Source organism: Spermophilus citellus, assembly GCF_964194105.1.
Source record: "Spermophilus citellus genome assembly, chromosome: 8".
NCBI lineage: Eukaryota > Metazoa > Chordata > Mammalia > Rodentia > Sciuridae > Spermophilus > Spermophilus citellus.
In genome coordinates, this window is record NC_138189.1 from 108,214,846 (window position 1) to 108,234,390 (window position 19,545).

Consider the following 19,545-nt stretch of genomic DNA (forward strand, 5'->3'; position numbering starts at 1 on the left):
TTAAAATATTGAAATCCATGAGTTTAAAATTTAAAAATTTAAAATGCTCACTTATGAGTATTGGAGAATGCAAATGGGAAAAAGCATTTATTTTACTTTTCCTATATGAACTGCTCTTTGAGGTAAATAGAATTGATGATGTAAGTCAATCTTTATAAAAGTATTTCACCCAACAGATGAGAAGTTATAATGGAATTATAATTTCTCCATTTTGTAACCCAAAAGTGATTGTACTGAGTGAGGACAGCAGTTTTAAGTCTCAATCCTGGTTGTGCATTAGAATGAACTGGGGAGCGCTTTCCCCCAGATAACTCTTGTGCAGAGAGTGGATTTAAAACCAGTAATTTAGTGTGAGCTTTTTAAAAGCATAGCTCATGCTTTATTTATTAATTTATACCAGTGCTTTGCACAAAGTAAGGTTTCAGTATTTTAAAAGCTGAAAATCATAATCATCACTGATGATGGCTCCATGTTAGAAGAATAAAGGTAAAGCCGTATGGGGCTTTCCCTACTCCCAGATTGCCAACACAACATCTGATCCAATGGACGATTATACTTCAGATTTTAAAGAAAGAAGGCCATTCTTATTATATTGCAGAGGAAAAATGCCATAAACTTGTTTCCATAATTTTAGCCCTGTGTTTCCATGGCAAAATACTCTTAAGATTTGGGCCTTCTTTGGAAATGATGCTGTGGTAGCAACTCCTTTTGGGCTTGGCTATGATTCTTTATTGTGCACAAGAATCAACTGTGGGGCTTATTTAAAGTAGATTCATGGACATAATAAAATTCTGATTCACCAGGTCTCAGGGTGGTGGGGGGCAATGTCTTAAATAGGCCAATTTCAATACAGGTGATTTGTTGATCACAGTTTGAAAAAGCAGGGTAAGCTCCCCAGCATTTTCAGCCTGTGCCAAGAGCTTGGTCTTCTCAAGGTCTTGATGCCTTCTTTATAATGGTGTACAGAGACCTACCCTTCAGTGGTCAGTTTTCACAAAGCCTATTTTGGAGCTTGTTTCAGATTTTCTTATTAAATTCTAAAGTCAAACTTTTTTGAAGAAAATACCTAATTATATTGTTCTATCTTATTTTAACAAAGCAAAGTTCAGTCACTTCAGCAATTTCATGAAAAAGCAGAAGACAAGGAAAAGGAAGTATTTGCTGAAGGATTCATGATTTCATTTGTTCAATCCCCAGGACCATCAAAAAAAAAGTGGGGGGCAGCCGGTGGGGGCCTGGCTTAGTTGGTAGAGTACTTGCTTCTCATTTTTACTTTTATGTGAAATATTTTCCCTAAGACTAACTATATAGTCACTTATCTTATTATTAAATTTTAATATTTTCTTTATGATTCATAGTAATGACCACTTACACAACTGTTGAAGACAATGGGAACATAATCTTTGTTTATTTGTTTCTTATTATTTGTAACCATACCTGTCTGCATAGGTAAAAGACAGCTATTCCATATGTGTAATATTCCACAAAAATAATTAACAGTGCATATTTTAAGTTATGCTCTCCATATTTCTATATTTGATGCATATTTAATAGATTTATATATAATAAAATTATTTTTCTACATAGAATTATGTAGAATTTTCTTCCAAACTTACTTTATTAAAAGTTGATAGATAAAACTATACAAATTTGCTTAACCAAGGCAAGGCAAAGAAGCCTGTGGCTATACCAACTGTTATCAAAGCAAAAACCTCCCCCTTCAACCTTGGTAAAGGGCCAGTATAGCCAACCTGCCATTGTGTTAAGTGGATGCATTACCTGGCCATCTGTGGACCCAATACATTGGGGGTGTGGATACTCCAGAGTACAAGCCACACATGCCTAGTAGGCCTCTCCTGGGGCACTCTATGTTAAAGGTATACCCCATTGTTTGACTATATCCCACATAGGTTTCACATATGTATGCTATAGGCAATGGTGCAACCAAGTCACCACGTCAGTGGGAGATGTCTGCTTTAACCACCCCTTTCTAGCCAAACATCTGATTTGTCATTCACTGGGGTAGTCAGCTGGCCCCTGCCAACTCCTAGCATGTTTTTCTTTTTTTTTTTTCTTTCTAGTCATGGCCAGTAACATGCCCTATAGTTGTCACTTGTTGCTGGTGGCCTAGCACCCAGAACTCTTACTAAAGAACTTGCCCCCAATACATCACACAACTGTTGTACATATCACTTTTGGGGTTACTTCATTTGGTTTCATTTCCAGACAGTGTATAGCTCAGCTATTTTGTCTTGTAAAAATACCAAACCAGACAGTGTCTATCTGTGACTCCATAGTTACCCCCGTCTACATATGTGGTTGTTCATGGCTGGAGACATTAGTGTACCAAACACTGAACAGAATAGGTGTCTTACCTTCAAGGTATAGGCTTGTTTCTGGTTTTCCTACACAGGTAACAAGTCCTACAACCTCCTGAAGTATCTTGTCCCTGTTGACTGTTAGCACACTTGAGCTCTCTTGGCCCCTGCCAGTTCCTAGCACATACGGGTGTTCCTTTGGCCTTTGCCCAGATCCTGGAACACTTGGGCTGTCTCTGTTGACTTGTGCTGGCTTCTAGCATATCTGGGTTTTCTTGGCTCTTATTGATTCCTAGTACATCTAAGTCACGTGGTTGTACAGGACCAATAACATATAGCACATGGGGATCCCAGAAGCCTTGACTTTTACAGGCATAATAAGAAAGCAGTTGGGAGCTTTGTTGGCCTCTGTCCGAATTATTTTCCCAAGTCTACCAACTCTGCTTGACAGGTAGAAAGTGATGAACTTGATTATCTGGGCTGGCCCTGCCAGTAGCTGCCTTTTGGAGCCATAAGCTGATGCTCTTTCATTTTCTGCATTACCATTGGCCAGTATTATAGGTGTTATTCTTCCTTGTCCTTTTCAGATTCCATCAGCACTATGAGGGAGGCCAAGGGGCATTTTCAAGGCATAAAGATCGTCCTCTAGCAACCATATGCTTCCTTCCAAGGTCTCTTTTTTATCTTGCCACTCCTTCATCTTGGCAGTCTCTGGTAAAGCTACATCAGTTTTTGCTCTCAAAACTGAAAGAATCATTTATGTCATGGCCCCAATGGCCATGCATGCTGCACATCAGTCCATCTCCATCTTGTCCGCACTACTGTTGTGGAGTGTCTACCTGTGACACAGATATGTGGAGAGCTGTGACAGAGAATGGGAGAGCAATGTCTGAGATTGGGGTTTCTGATGATCTCATGGCTGTGGCATGCTTGGTGCCTGGGGATATTTCTATGCAAAGGTGCAGGATGCCTAGCTGCTGTGGTAATGCCCAGCATGAGGAGACTCTGTGCTAGAGTCTTATTAGCCTGGACCTTGATCTCAGGCACATAGCTCCTGGGAATAGAGAAACTCTCCTGCTAGACAACCACAATGTTTCACAAGTTCTGCTATTCCTGAAACTGCTCCCCTAACAGTAACTTTAAACAATGGACTTTCTTGAGAACTACACAAAACTTCTAACATTGCACAACACAACTGTAGTATGTAACTGCAGAATAAGCTGCATAATGTTGCTAGCCCTGAAACTTTTCCTGAATACAAAGAATAATGCATAGTCTTTAGTCTGTTAATGAGACATATATAAATAAACTTTGCTGGCATAACTCTTTCCACATGCTTCTTCATCGGCTCCACCTGACCACAGCTGTATCTTCAAAAACATCTATACATGTGTGAGTCTTTATTTTTCTTATCCCCCTTCGCCCCTTGCTGGAACCTGCTTGATTGACTATGCTGCTCACGCAGTCATCTTTCTCCTTCACTCCAGGCCACTGCTTGGATCTGCCACTCCATTTACAGTCTGACTTGTTGGTTCCTTGTTCACTTTCAGGGCAATCAGAGGTCTTCTCTATGCTCACAGGGAATCCATCCATTGTATCCCAACTCTCCAGAGGAGTCTATGCTAATAGGACCTCCATAACGAAGTGCTTATGTTGGTTGGTGGCCATAGGTCTCTCCTGTCTGCCAGGGTTGAGGTATTGCTCACCCTTATGGGATTCAGCCAACTACGGCAATTGTCAGGGAACAGATTCAGGATCCCAGGAGGTGGAAGAAGATGCAAGGTGCAGTTGAGAGAGTAGATGTTCTTTATTTAAAGGTGGCAGCAGCCCCTAGTCTCCAGCTCTATCTTTATTTAGCCCCAGCCAGTTTCATTTAGCCCCCTGAACCATTTAATAGTTTTTTTAAAAATATGCAAGCCATATGAAGAAGGCATATTGCCAACAGGTGCATGCTCAAAAGCAAATGTTTATGATGTTGAGTACATATACTGAATCAAGGTGTTCATGACCTTGGCTGTAGACTAAAAACATAACCTGTTGGAAACCTTAGGGATCCTAAATATAGCCATTTTGGGATGCCCTACACTGCACTTTCCAATTGCTCTATGGTTTGGATTCAAGCAGTCAGAGTACTGCTTCTTAGTGAGGCGGTGACAGAATAACTTCACTGAAATTCAATATTGGACAATTAGAGAATCATAAAGACACAGAAATCTGGGTGCTTTGAACAGAGGACTCTGGAACCAAGCTGGTGGTGGCAGTAGTGTAACACAAACTGAAATAGAAAAACAGTGGACAAATTTGGTATGGGGAAAACCTATAGAACACAAGAATAATTGGAACTTAGTTTAACTAGAGGCTGCATAGAGAACTGATATTCAAAAATTGCTCTGTGTTTCTGAATTGGCAAGCAGAGAGCTAAAGTTTGGAACCATCTTGAGTCCACACTACAGCTTGCTGCTGCAGGAGCCCAGAAGATTATGGCAAATACTGCTATACTTTCCAGGCAGTTGCATGTCAGGTGGCCTAGTGCTTACCTAGCAGAACATGGTGGAAACAGGTACTAAGAAAATTGTACCCGGAGGGATTCAGGTCAGAGATATGTAGAGGAGTGCCACTCTCTTTCCCTCTGCAATTTGCAGCTCACACGACCAGCTGAAGAAGGTCCAGAAACTGAAAAGGTGGTTGCAATGACACTTAGAGTCTATTCCTGGGAAAGCTAGATTTATGGTGGATTGTGCAAGAATGGTGGAGGGTTAGTTTGTTTTGCCCTATAACTAGAGTTCTTGCAGTGAGGTGAGGCACTGAGGTCCACCAGAGATTAGAATCTGTACAGCCCTACGGATATGTTGATCTATTCTCTCTGTAGCAGATACCACCCAACAAAGTTCCAAAGGTCTGACCAGAGCCAAATCCCAGATGCCAGAGCTTCTCATTTAGAATTCTGTAACAGAGTTCATCAATTTAGTCTCTGGACAAAACTCCAAGTGTCAATTCTTCCCATTATATCATACCTGTTCTGCTGAAGAGAGAAACTGAGAGCTATCTCAACCAGCTTCTGTTCCAGGGCACTCCAGGTGGCAGCTCAATGAGCAACACAAAAAGCAGAAGAGTTTCTCATCCCCAGTCCTTGCTCTTTCTAAGGAGTAAATAGCTCAAGAAGAAATGAAAAGAAGAACAGTCTGTCAAAGGCAATGAATATCCAAAGGTTTTGACTACCTCAGTAGAGACAATCTTTAATTTTGCATTAAGAATCGCCTCCTTTTTTTTTTTTTGGTGTTCTTGTACTGATTGTTTTATAGTTATACATGCATAGAACTTGTTTCTTTTTCATTACCTTTATTTTGCTTTTTTTAAACTATTTTTTTCTCCTCCTTCATAGCTGTCACCTGCTACCTATACTCTTCTATTTGTATTTTGAATATTCTAAACTTTCTTTTGTCTTCCAACTCCTTTTCTTTTCCCTTAGTAAACTATAATTTTATCATCTTTCAGAACTATTCCTGTCCTCACCATTTATGTTGTTGTAGTTATTAGTACTGTGGAAGGCATAGTTAATACCTGCTGTATTAGTATTGTGGGTGTAATAATTAACACCTGCTGTTTACTTCAGTGGATCTAATTCATGGCTATTTATTGTTGCTACTGTTAATTTCTGACACTTCCATTTCTCTTTTTTATGGTAATTAGTGTTGTAGATGTGATAGTAGGCACTGGTATTTACTTTACTGTTTTATATTATTCATTTCTCTTGTTTGTTACCTGTTTTCCTGAGAGGTGCTAGGGATTTGCTGGGATATATTAGTCAGCTTTTTATTGCTGTGACCAAAATACTTTAAGAAATTCAGAAATTTAAGACCTCTAAAAACATGGGAAAACAGGCAAACAAGCCTCCACCCCAATCCAAATTTACAGTACTACAAAAAGAATCCACAGATATTGAACGGAATGAAATTCCTGAGAAAGACTACAAAAATTGATTATTAAAATAATTAATTAATTAAAAGGTGATCTGAGCAATGAATTAAGGGTGAAAATATAGGAGGTGAAAGACTATTTCAACATAGATATTCTGAATAGAAATTAATCAGAACTCCTGGATATGAAAGACACAATAAATAAAGTTAAAAAATTAGTTGAAAGCATTAACAAGAGATTAGATTTTTCAGAAAAGATAACTGCAGTCCTCAAAGGGTCTATGAACTTGAGCACTCTGTAAACAGTAAAGAAAAAATAATAAAAGACTATGATAAGAATATACAAGAACCATGGGAAAACATTAAGAGACCAACTTAGGATTGAAGAGGGCATGGAGATACACAGTCATGAAATTAAGAATCTTTTCAGTGATGTAAAAGACAAATTTCCAAAGCTTAGGAATGAGATGGACATCCACTTACAGGAATGGAATAGAACTCCACATAGATATGATCATAAAAGAACCTCTCTAAGACACATCATAATCAAAATGTCTAAAAGAGAATAAGGATAGAATATTAAAAGCTGCAAGAGAAAAATATCAGTTCACATTTAGAGGTAAACAATCAGGTTATATTTAGAATTTCAGTTCAGACTCTGAAATCCAGGAGGGCTTTCAATGAGATAATCCAAGCTCTGAAAGAAAACAATTGCCAGCCAAGGTTGCTGTATTCCAAAAGCTATCATTTAGAATCAAAGAAGAAATAAATATTTTCCAAGATAAAGATGAATAAAAAGAATTCCTAACCAATAAGCCAGCACTACAGAAAATACTTAAAAGAAACCCCAGAGCTTCAGAAATAATGAAGCTTACTAGAACAATTTAAAAAATGAAAATTGAGATCACATTAAATATATGAAGGAAGTAAAAATGGCAAGTAATAAAACATCTCTTCATAATAACTCTGAATGCAAATTATTTCAACTCTCCAATTAAAAGACATAGAGTGGCAGAGTGATTAAAAACATGATTTGGCTGTGTGTGGTGATACATACTTGTAATCCCAGATACTTAAGAGACTAAGGCATGAGTATTTCAAGTTTGAGGCCAGCTGGTACAACTTAGGAAGACTGTCTTGTAAAATAAGGGCTGAGGATGTAGTTCAGTGGTAGAGCACCCCTGGGTTCAATCCACAGTACCACAAATAAAACAAAACACACATCAAAAACAACAAAAAACCATGACCCAACCCTATGCTGTTTGCAAGAGATTGATAGGCAAATAAATTTACAGACTTAAAGTAAACAGGTAGAAAAATATATTTTATGCAAATAGAGTCAGAAAATAAGCAGGAATAGCTATTGTTATACCAGACAATGCATGCAAATTTCAAGCAAAAATCAATCAGAAGAGACAAGAAATGTCATAATACTGGTAAAGGGAACAATTCAACAAGAAGATGTAATGATAGTAAATATTTATTCCCCAAGTATTGGTTCACCTCACTACATAGTAAGACAATACTTCCTAATACATACCCTTTTCTCATCCTGCACAAAAATCAATTCAAAGTGTTTCAAGGACCTAGAAGTTAGAGCAAAAACACTGCAACTGCCCATAGAAAATGTAGAGTTAACACTTTAACATATTTCTGCAAGCTGACTTTCTTAATAAGATTCTCAAAGCTCAAGAAGTAAAGTCAAGAATCTATGAGTGGGACAGAATCAAATTAAAAAGTGTCTGAGCAGCAAAAGGAACAAGTACGAGCATTAAAAGAATGCCTGCATTCTTTAATGGGATAAATCTTTGCTAGATACTCCTTTACAGGGTATTAATATCCAGAACTCAAAAAACTTGACATGCGTGCGCTCTCGAGCACACACACACACACACACACACACACACACACACAACAAAACAACAAAAAATGAAACCAAAACAATAACCTATTTAATAAATGGACAAATGATGTAAACACTTATTTTTCAAAAGAAGAAATACAGTTGGCCAATAAATATATGAAAAAAATCAACATTCTTAGCAATCAGGGAAATGTAAATCAAAACTATAGAGATTTAATTTCACTCCAGTTACATGTCAAACATCAAGAATACAGATAACAATAATTGCTGGCAAGATATGGGCAAAAGAATTCACTAATACTTAGTGGTGGGACTGCAAATTAGTACAAGCATTTTGGAAAGCAGTATGGAGATTCCTCCAAAGACTAGGAATGGAATCAGCATATGATCTATCTATCTCACTTCTTGGTATATATCCAGAAGTACTAAAGTCAGCATACTTTAATGATACATGCCTACCAGTATTTATAGCAGTTCAATTTACAATAGCCAAGTTATGCAACCACTCTAGGTTCCTCTCAACAGAAGAATGAAAAAAGAATGTGGTATATATAAACAATGGAGTTTTACCCAAACATGAAAAAGAATGAATTCTGTCATTTGTTGTTGATTATTGAAACCCAAGAAAATCATGCTAAGTAAAATAAGCCAGATCAAAAAATTCAAGGATTGAATGTGCTCTTGGTGGAAGCTAGTGAAAAAAAAAATAAAAAGGAATTAAAAAAAGGGGATCTCATGAAAATAGAAGGGAGATATCAAAGGGAAGAGGGCAGGTCATAGGGAATATTAGGGAAAAAATTTACCAAATTTTGTTATGTTTTGTTATGTTCATTTAAGAATATGCCCCAATGAATCTTATATATATATCACATATATATACACACATGTATATATACATATATATACATATACACACATATATACATATATACATATACACACATATACAGACACGTATACATGTATATATATATATATATAATACATATATATATCCCTATATAAATAATAATAATAGTAATAATAATAATAATAATACAAGGGAGATCTGAAGAGTTGAGTAAGTGGGCCAGGAAGAAGATAGGGACTGGAAGGGAAAGAATGGTACTGGGGATTGATATTGATCAAATTATGTGTATGTATGAATATGGCATAGCGAATTCTATAATTATAATGCACCAATAAAAAAATAAGAAATAATAAAGAACCTAGTCTCAGGATTTACAGAATTAATTGTTCATCTATTTTAAGGTAGTTAGTTAAAAGCTTAATGTGGTACATCAAACATTTGTGCTTAAAATGTTTCATAAAGCTAATGTGTTGGAAAAAACTGCAGGCTATTGATTAATGGAAATTGAAAAGAGCAAAATTTTTGTTGTTGCTGAGGATTGAATCCAGGGCCTTGGACATACTGAGCAGGAACTCTCCACTTAGCCCTAACCAGACAGTAAATTTTTTTATGAGAAATCTAATTGTGTACTTTTACATGGAAGAATTATAGAATTCATTTAAAAATATTTCTTCATTTTAATATTTAATCATGTAAAGAGGGGAATGCTTTTTTTTCTGAGCTTTATCAGTAGAGGGCAGCAAAGTTTCAGGTAGTGTTTCAGATTCAAGGGTAGCTTTGCTAAGAAAAATTTTCTTTTTTGTTGCTCTTAAGAAGTTTGTTCTGGCTTAGCTTTTAATGAAGTGCTTTGGTAATATCATATAGGAATTTGCTTAAAAACTCTGTTGCTTTGGTTCAGATATTTATTCAACTCTTCCCTTAGGTGCTATATAGGTCCTTTCTTAATGAGAACATGTATTTCTTTCTTTCTGTAATTTAGGGAGTACCAGGGCCTGGAAGATATGACATTAAAAGTCAATTTCAGAAGACTGAAAGTGTGACACCGAATGTAAATGATACATCCCCTGCTTTTCTTTCTCAATCCCAGGTAATGGTCTGTAGCCATTTTCATATATAGAGTCTAATAGGCATAATGTGAGGCCAGCAACAAATTCAGTGGTGTTTAAGAAGATTATGAAAGTCAAAGTGGTCTTTAAGCAAATTAGAAGTGGACATGGTCTGGGCAAAACATAATGCCTAAAAATGTGGGTAAAATGAAGTAAAATAAGATTAGAGGGTGAATATTTGAATTAAGCAAATTTGCATATGTAAGCATTCAATTCAGATTATAAGAAAGGTCTATTTTACTCTGAATTTTAAAGTGTACTTTGCTGATGAATATGTAACCTATGAGGTCATACGTATTTTTCAGAGTAAGTTCTGTGGGGCCTGGCCATAGGTCATATCTACAACTGCCTCTGGGACCTCCTTAATGATGCTGTAGTTATATCATATATTCTGCAGTAACCATTTTATATTCTCCAAGGAATATACTAAGGGATCTTGAAGGTTGATAAGATATTTCTTAGGCAAGACTGTTAAAATACTGGCAACATTTTTAATGCAGCAGCCTCCAGACCAAGGTAATTGTGATACTTATATCTGTATAGAGTTCTGATTATGTTATTTAACTTGAGAAGGTTATTAACCTTCAGCTGAGTATAGATGACTGATTTGGTTTTATTTTACTTAAGAGACATCTCCTGGGAGACAAGTATATGGATTGCAGGTGTATTTTGTAGATATAATTAAGATGTCTTTTTAATGGGTTAGATGTTATAGTGAGGGATAGGGAAGAATCAAGAATGAACATTAAGTTTCTGCCTTGAGCAACTTAATAGTACTTAAGGCACTACACACGATGGGTCTGTAGAGGACAGGGTTTTTTTTTTGTTGTTGTTATTGTTGTTTCTGTGTGTATATGTGTTCTTGATTTTTTTTAAAATACAGTTTTGTAGCTAGCACTCTCTATATAAGTTATTTTTGTTTATCACATATATCCCTATTTTTTTATCAATTGGCAACTATCATATTTTAAATATATTTTAAGAAATGGAAAAGAAAAAAATGATATCAGTATTGTTTAAGAAGATATGTAGAAACAAATAATGGTTAGGTGAAAGATGTGGAGAAGTTAATACCAATCATGACTATCTGATAGAGATAACGTTAGTGTTTAATTGAACATGAGCAGCTAAATAATGCCATTAACAATGTAGACTTAGGACACAGAATTTCTGGTTATAGGAATAAAGACAGATATGTTTCTGGGACAATTTAATCATTGATTAAGGAATTTGTTCAATATTTTACATGAATGTATTAGATTATATTACTTCTTCAAGTATTAATTTTTCAAACATACTTTTATAACACTGGTTCTCAGCTCTGGATGTGCATTAGAAATACCTGGGGGGATTTTAATACATTCACATGCCCAGGTGCTAACCTGCCTTTCTACTCTTTCTCACAGAGAATGATTCAGTTGGTCTAGGATAGGGCCCAGGTACTAATATTTAATGCCTCAAGTGATTCTAGTATGCATCTGGGGTTTGGGATGATAATTTTTAAACATTATATTTGACATATGAATAATAAGATGGTATTTAGAAAAAATTTAAATAGCTCTTTTTGATACTTACAGTAATAAATTATTTTTGATAATGCTAATATTTACATGCTTTACAAAGTAAAAAAGAGCACATTTGAAATACTTACCTTTGTGTAAGTAAGAAGGAAGAATAGGAAGGCATACAAATAACCACTTTTCTTTATATATATATATATATATATATATATATACACACATACAATAATAATAAATAAGAAAGCATTGACATTGATTACTTATAAGGAGTGGTAAGGAGATATAGTGGAAACACTGGTGTGCTGTAGCTTACTTGTACTGTTTCAGAAGCCAATTGTTAATTTTCTATGATTTTGTAAATTGATTGCTGTTATGTTGGTAGTATGAAATTAGCCATTGCTTTGGGCATATTTACTTCATGGAAATCAGAAAATGTTACAAATTGAGGCACTTTTTTTTGTCAGTGGTTCAGCATCCCATGGGACAGAATAGAAATGGAAGAAAGCAATAGTTCTTTTTTATATTTTTATCTTTTATGAATATATATTTTGTCTTTTGGAGGCAAGTCAATGTTTCATACATTAAAAAATGAAAATGAATCAGAATAGACAAAGATTTTAAAAAACCTCTGGAACTGAAAGAAAATGGAAGCAAATGAGTGATTGTATTCCAAATGAATTCCTTTAACCAAATTGAAAAAGGGGAGGCTTGGGGGAAGAAAGAATAATCCAGCTATCCACAGTATTTGACTATATCAGTCTTGGATGGGATTGGAGGGATGGGTAGTAAGTTTAGCAATGAAGAAAAATTCTGAACTATTTTCAGTAGGTTGGTTTATTGGAATGGTATGGATAAAACAATCATTATAGAGGTAGCACAGTTTTAAGCAAAATAATTGTTATTGTGAACTAGGATTTTTAATGCAGAAAAGGTGTGTACAAATATGGATTGGGGGATGTGGAAAAAGAACCTGTGGGATAGATATGAATGGAAGATTTTGATGTGAATTTATGATTTCTAATATATATGTACATATATATGCATGCACTTATACGTGTATGTATGTATCTATGTGTACATGTATATGTTGGTATCTATATTTTTGTAGCTTGGTCTGATAAATGAATCAAGGAACAGAGACACCCCAGTATCAAGGAGAATTTCTAATGCCTGTATCTTGGTCACTAATTATATTCCCCATTAAACAGAACAGAATTCTTCTGAAAAATGACTGATTTTAATGTAGAAAGAATTAAATATCTTATTGTAATATCTTATTGTATCAGAAAGTGAGTTTTACGAAATAAATAAAAAATGAGAGTATATCATAGGTACATAGGAACTAACTTGAAACCTTCCTCATCCCCACCACTGTTTCAAAGTTCAGCAATGAGTTATAAATCATTAAAATGGCATCCTTGAGACGATTTGGACAATAAATAGATAAGTAAATAGATTAAATAATGGAAAAATAATTGGAGAAGAAGGCAGATCTCTTGCTTACAGTAGAATACTGAGTGCTTGCTGATAAATGTAGAGGGAGTATTGGATTTGATCAAAACTAAAATCAATGGTAAGGATCAGAGACTATCATGTACCTCCAAATAAGATAGCCTTAGAAAGCCATATCATCTATTTCCTGTTCTTCTCAAGAATACATAATATGGATATAATCATGGGGAACCCTAGGATAAATTCCAAATAAGAAAGGCTTATTGTACCAAAGGGAAACACAATGTTCTCCCAAGATGTTAAAAGTCTCAAAGCACAAAGAAAAGCTGTGGAAATATCTTTGCATTAAAGGAGGCTAAAAAGACATGATGTCTAAGAGCAATATCTGATCCCATATGAGATCATGTATTTCATGGTAAAAATCAGTATAGGCATTTTAGACCAGTTTGGATTATGAATGGTAGATCAGATGTATTATATCATTGATATGTTTATTGAATTTAATAAGTGTACTATAATATATAAGGAAACATTCCTATTTTTCATTTATATATATAAAAGTGTTTAGAGGTGAAGGATCAATGCATATATATTTTTTCATGTATGTAAATATACACACATACGTGTGTGTGTATGTGTATGTGTATATATATATATATATATATATATATATATATATATATAGAGAGAGAGAGAGAGAGAGAGAGAGAAGCTGGTAGACAAAAAGAGAGAGGATACATAAATTAAAAAAAAGCAAATGGTGTAACATGTTAGAATTAGGTGAAACTAGGTAAACTTCCTACAGTTATTTTCTGTATTTTTTAATTTTTAAAACATTTTTGTGAAACTCAAAGTTATTTTAAAATAAAAAGTTAAAAAGTGGGCTGGGGTTGTGGTTCAAGCGGTAGCGCGCTCGCCTGGCATGCGTGCGGCCCGTGTTCGATCCTCAGCACCACATACAAAAATGTTGTGTCCGCCGAGAACTAAAAAATAAATATTAAAAAAAAATTCTCTCTCTCTCTCCCTCTCTCTCTCTCTCTCTTTAAAAAAAGTTAAAAAGTAATATACAATATTTTATGAGTTCATAATTACACACATATGTATATATTTAATGTTAGTATATTTATTAGTTAAGCTGAATTTATAAACCACTTGAATCTAAGATTTTATTTTTCTTAAGATTCTTAATAATATTGTTGTGTTAATTGAATATGTGTGTTGAGAAACATTGCTAATATAGTGTAATTTGTTTACTTAAAGCAATCATATTAGATCATATAGTTTTTGTTTATGATCTTAATTTTCAGAATATTTTAAATGTTGAAATTTTTCATATACTATCATTTAGAATATCATATTGAGATTATTCCTTTCTAGAAGTTTATATGCCTTGGTAAGGCATTTAATATATTACTATATTAGTATATAGGAATTTGATTAAAAGCTATATATTTTGTTTTGATGTGTGTAAGATCTTAATTCATCTACATTTTCTTCACTCCATTAAGAAATAAATTAAACTCTGATGTTATATACTCAGTGGCTTAGCTTTTAACTTGTGAAGTATCAAAATGTTCTATAGTTTCTCAATGGCATGTTTTCCTGTTCTTCACTAGAGATTTGTACCTATTAAATCAATCACCCCAGCTCCTGGCACATATAATGAAATTAGAACAGCTCTCAAGTACTCAAAGAAAACATCAGGACAGAAAAACACTCCATTTGGTCAAAGAGCTGCCCGATTCATAGAGGACTGCAAGGCAGCGGAAATGCCAGGTTAGTAATTAATCCATATATTTCTACTCTTTACTTTTATGTAGCTTAATATTCTTAACAAGATGGAAGCACCAGAGAGTACTATTGGTGGTTATCATTTTAATTTAACATTTTTTAAAGCATTAACTATGCACTAAACACATATAAGTCAAAATAAAATACAGTTTTATTTAGATTTCACTTTTAATATGTCGTACACCTTAATTGTAATTTGAAACTGTTTTTCTTTACTCAGTAAATCTCCTAATTTCCTCTTGGTAGATTAATAGATATATAGATATAATTCATAACATTCATTTTTGTTAAAACATTTATTTATATCAAATCACATTTTCTGATATTTTATTTTTATTGATTTTTTAAAAATAAATGACAGTGGAATGGATTACAATTCTCATTACACATAATGAGCACAATTTTTCATATCTCTGGTTGTATATAAAATATGTTCACCAATACATGTACTTTGGATAATGATGTTCATCACATTCCACCATCCTTGCTTACTCCCGGCCCCCTCCCCTCCCCTCCCAACCCTTTACCCTATGTAGAGTTCATCTATTCCTCCCATGCTCACCCTTCCTACTCCACTATAAGTCAGTCACCTTATATAAGAGAAAACATTCAGCATTTGTTTTTTTGGGGGATTGGCTAACTTCACATAGCACTATCTTCTCCAATGCCAACCTTTACCTGAAAATGCCATGATTTTATTCTCTTTTATTGCTGAGTAATACTTTATTGTGTATATATGCCACATTTTTTAATCCATTCATCTACTGAAGGGCATCTAGGTTGGTTCCACAGTTTAGCTGTTATGAATTGTGCTGCTATAAACATTGATGTGGCTGTGTCCCTGTAGTATGCTGTTTTTAAGTCCTTTGGGTATAGACCAAGGAGAGGGATAGCTGGGTCAAATGGTGGTTTTATTACCAGATTTCCAAGGAATCTCCATACTGCTTTCCATATTGGCCGCACCAATTTGCAGTCCCACTAGCACTGTATGAATGTACCTTATTCCCCACATCCTCACCAACACTTATTGTTGTTTGTCTTCATAATAGCTGCCATTCTGACTGGCGTGAGATGATATCTTAGAGTAGTTTTGATTTGCATTTCTTTAATTGCTAGAGATGATGAACATTTTTTCATATATTTGTTGATTGAATGTATATCGTCTTCTGGGAAGTCTCTGTTCAGGTCTTGTCTCATTTGTTGATTCTATTATTTGTTTTGTTGGTATCTGGCTTTAAATTCATATGGAAAAATAAGAGGCCCAGAATAGCTAAAGCAATCCTTAGCAGGAAGAGTGAAGCAGGGGCATCACTAAACCAGGTCTTAAACTATACTAAAAAGCAATAGTAACAAAACAGCATGGTATTGGCACCAAAACAGACTAGTAGACCAATGGTACAGAATAGAGAACACCAGAGACTAACCCACAGAATTACAATTATCTTATATTAGACAAAGGAGCCAAAAACACGCATTGGAGAAAAGATAGCCTCTTCAACAAATGGTGGTGGGAAAACTGAAAATCCATATGCAACAAAATGAAATTAAACCCCTATCTCTCACCATGCACAAAACTCAACTCAAAGTGGATCAATGACCTAGGAATTAAACCAGAGACTCTGTGTCTAATAGAAGAAAAAGTAGGCCCTAATCTTCATCATGTGGGATTAGGCTCCAACTTCTTTAGTAAGACACCTCTAGTGCAAGAATTAAAACCAAGAATCAATAAATGGGTGGGATCAAACTAAAAAGTTTCTTCTCAGCAAAAGAAACAATTAATGAGGTGAATAGAGAACCTACATTTTGGGAACAAATTTTTACCCCTCACACACATCAGATAGAGCACATTTTCTGATATTTTCAATGGTTATTCTAGTATATAGAGCTAAGAATATAGAACTAACATAATATATACAATTTTTATCCTATAGTTCTAATTATCTACTGCTGTATGGGCTCCAGTGGGACTGTCATAGCTTCATCATGTCTGAATTTTCAATGGTGTCATGGCCCCACAAAACATGGCTAGAGCCAGGCATTGTGGCACATGCCTGTAATCCCAGTGATTCAGGAGGATGAGGCTGGAGGATGACAACTTTGGAGCTAGCCTTAGCAACTTGGTCACTAAGTAGCTTAGTAAGATCCTGTCTCTCTCTCTCTCTCTCTCTCTCTCTCTCTATATATATATATATATATATATATATATATGCCTGAGGATGTAGCTCAGTGATAAAGTACCTCCTAAGTTCACCTGAGTGAATCCCCCTCCCCCCCAAAAAAAAGCCTTGGCTAGATGTTGCAAGGCTTTTATTGACTCAACCATAGCACACCCATGATATCCCCTCTTCTGCATTCTATTAGTCAATCAGATCACTCAGTGCAGCACATACTAAAGGCAAAGATGTGAAACTTTATCTCTCAGTGATAGGAGTAGCAAACAATTTATAGCTATATTTAATCTACTATATAGTCTACTCTCTGACCACAAAGTATGTGAATTCTTCCTGTATGTGTCCATCCCTTCTTCTCAAGGACTCTAAAGCCCTATGCGATTATGGCCTGATCTTGGATTCTGGGATCTTGTCATCTAAATCAGGTGTAGGTGAGGATCTTGATTATAGCTTAGTATGCCTCATTTTGAGTATGAATCCTCTCTGTCAGAAGAGTTATAAAACAAGAAATGTGTTGTTTCATCTAACATACAAGGGTGAGGGGGGGAGAGAGAGAGAGAGAGAGAGAGAGAGAGAGAGAGAGAGAGAGAGAGAGAGAGAGAGAGAGATTGTTCTAGATACACCTATGTAAAAAGGAGAAAACTGTAAGTCCACAGCAGTCACATCACAATAGATACAGATTGCTATTTTCTTCATTTGAGCTGAGTTATACCAGAGAGGAATGGTTTTCCATGGTTTCTAGTTTTACCTTTTGGGCTCTTGTTTGTATCCCCTAATTCATCCTTCCTTTCTATGAGAAATAGGCTGTATTCACAGCTAGAACTTTCTGTCTTCTTCCTACCTGTAGATGAATAAGCTACTTTTCATTTTGTCCAGTTAATATATCTTTCTTAACCCTGGTTAAATTGCTTATAAAAATTTTGTGAGTTTTTTATTGTATTAAATTATAATAAAATCTATTAGACAAAGTCACATATATTTTATTGTAAAAGTCTTTTTCTACTTTGAGGCAGCTTGTTTGAACATCCTTAAATTCTTAGAAGCTCTATTGTCATAGTCAAGTGGGTCTAAGATTCTCATAAGCTCTTTTATTTAGTTGAATAATTCTATAAAGCACCACCCTAAATCTTTCTGAAACTTTAACAAAGAGTTTTACAGACAAATCCTGCTTTTGGTCTTTTCCCTCAAGCTACTTGTTCCTTTAAGAGATTTTTGTTGCCTAGAGAGGCTAGGAATGAAAAACATTATTTTAAAATTCAGAAAATCCTTATTTCTTTTTATTTTCTATAAATTCTGCTTGAAAAGTAAAAAGTTAGTGTTTAACTTTAAATTCAATTTGTTCTACCCATGTCTTCTCATATGTGGATAAAAGCAACTTCTGACATATTGACATTCAGCCTGGAAATTTTTCTAGTTAGAATTTACTTGTTCATTAGGTATTTTCTTTATTATATCAAATATGAGTTTTGCTAAATTTCTACTGTTATATGAGCGATTTTTTCTCCAGCCTTCGATAACATTTTTGTCAAGTCATCAACATCAGTATCCTCAAGGCCATTTTGAGAAGTCTTGAGGTTGTCAGGTTGTAAAGTCATTGCTACTATTATTTTTGGCTTTGTTATGGCATTACTCCATTTCTTGTTTAACTATTTGTTATTCATTTCATTGAGAAGTTGAATCTCACTCTTCTCCCTTTCAATCCTGACTAGCCTTGGTGACTTTCTTGACCAGTGCATTCAGTGGAAGTGATATTCTAAATTTCCTGCAATTCTGATCAAAATCCCAATGGAATTCCTCATAGAAATAGAAAAATCAGTCATAAAATTCATCTGGAAAAATAAGAGACCCAGAATAGCCAAAGCAATCCTTAGCAAGAAGAGTGAAATAGGAAGCATCACAATACCAGACCTTAAACTATACTACAGAGCAATAGTAACAAAAATGTCATGGTATTGGCACCAAAATAGGAATGTAGACCAGTGATACGGAATTGAAGACACAGAGATAAACCCACATAAATAGAGTTATCTCACACTAGACAAAGGCACCAAAAACACATATTGGAGAAAAGATAGCCTCTTCACCAAATGGTGGTGGGAAAACTGGAAATCCATATGCAACAAAATGAAATTAAACTCCTGTCTCTGACCATGCACAGAACTCAACTCAAAGTGGATCAAGGATCTAGGAATTAGAAGAGATCCTGCACCTAATATAAGAAAAAGTAGGCCTCTGACTTCCTCAACCAAACTCTTAAAGCTAGTGAAATAAAATCAAGAATTAACAAGCGGGATTGATTCAAACTAAAAAGCTTCTTCTCAGCAAAGGAAACAATCAATAATGTGAAGAGAGAGCCCACAAGTGGGAGAACATCTTCATTTCATGCACATCAGATAGAGCACTAATTTCCAGAATATATAAAGAACTCAAAAAGCTAACAGCAAAAAAATAAATAACCCAATCAATAAATGGGCTAAGGAACTGAACAGACATTTCCCAGAAGAAGATATGCAATTCAGTCAACAAATATATGAAAAAATGTTCAACATCTCTAGC

The 19,545-nt window shown here is 35.0% G+C and overlaps 1 protein-coding gene across 1 annotated transcript in view; it reads left to right on the plus strand.

The window, feature by feature from the left end:
* Nucleotides 1-19,545, plus strand: part of STPG2 (sperm tail PG-rich repeat containing 2) — a gene marked incomplete at both ends in the record, with an annotated part of 313,074 nt that overhangs the window by 112,984 nt on the left and 180,545 nt on the right. Inside the window, one exon of the mRNA XM_081304686.1 lies at nucleotides 14,644-14,803. Coding sequence (XP_081160812.1) covers nucleotides 14,644-14,803 — 160 coding nt within the window. The remainder of the gene's footprint in view (nucleotides 1-14,643; nucleotides 14,804-19,545) is intronic.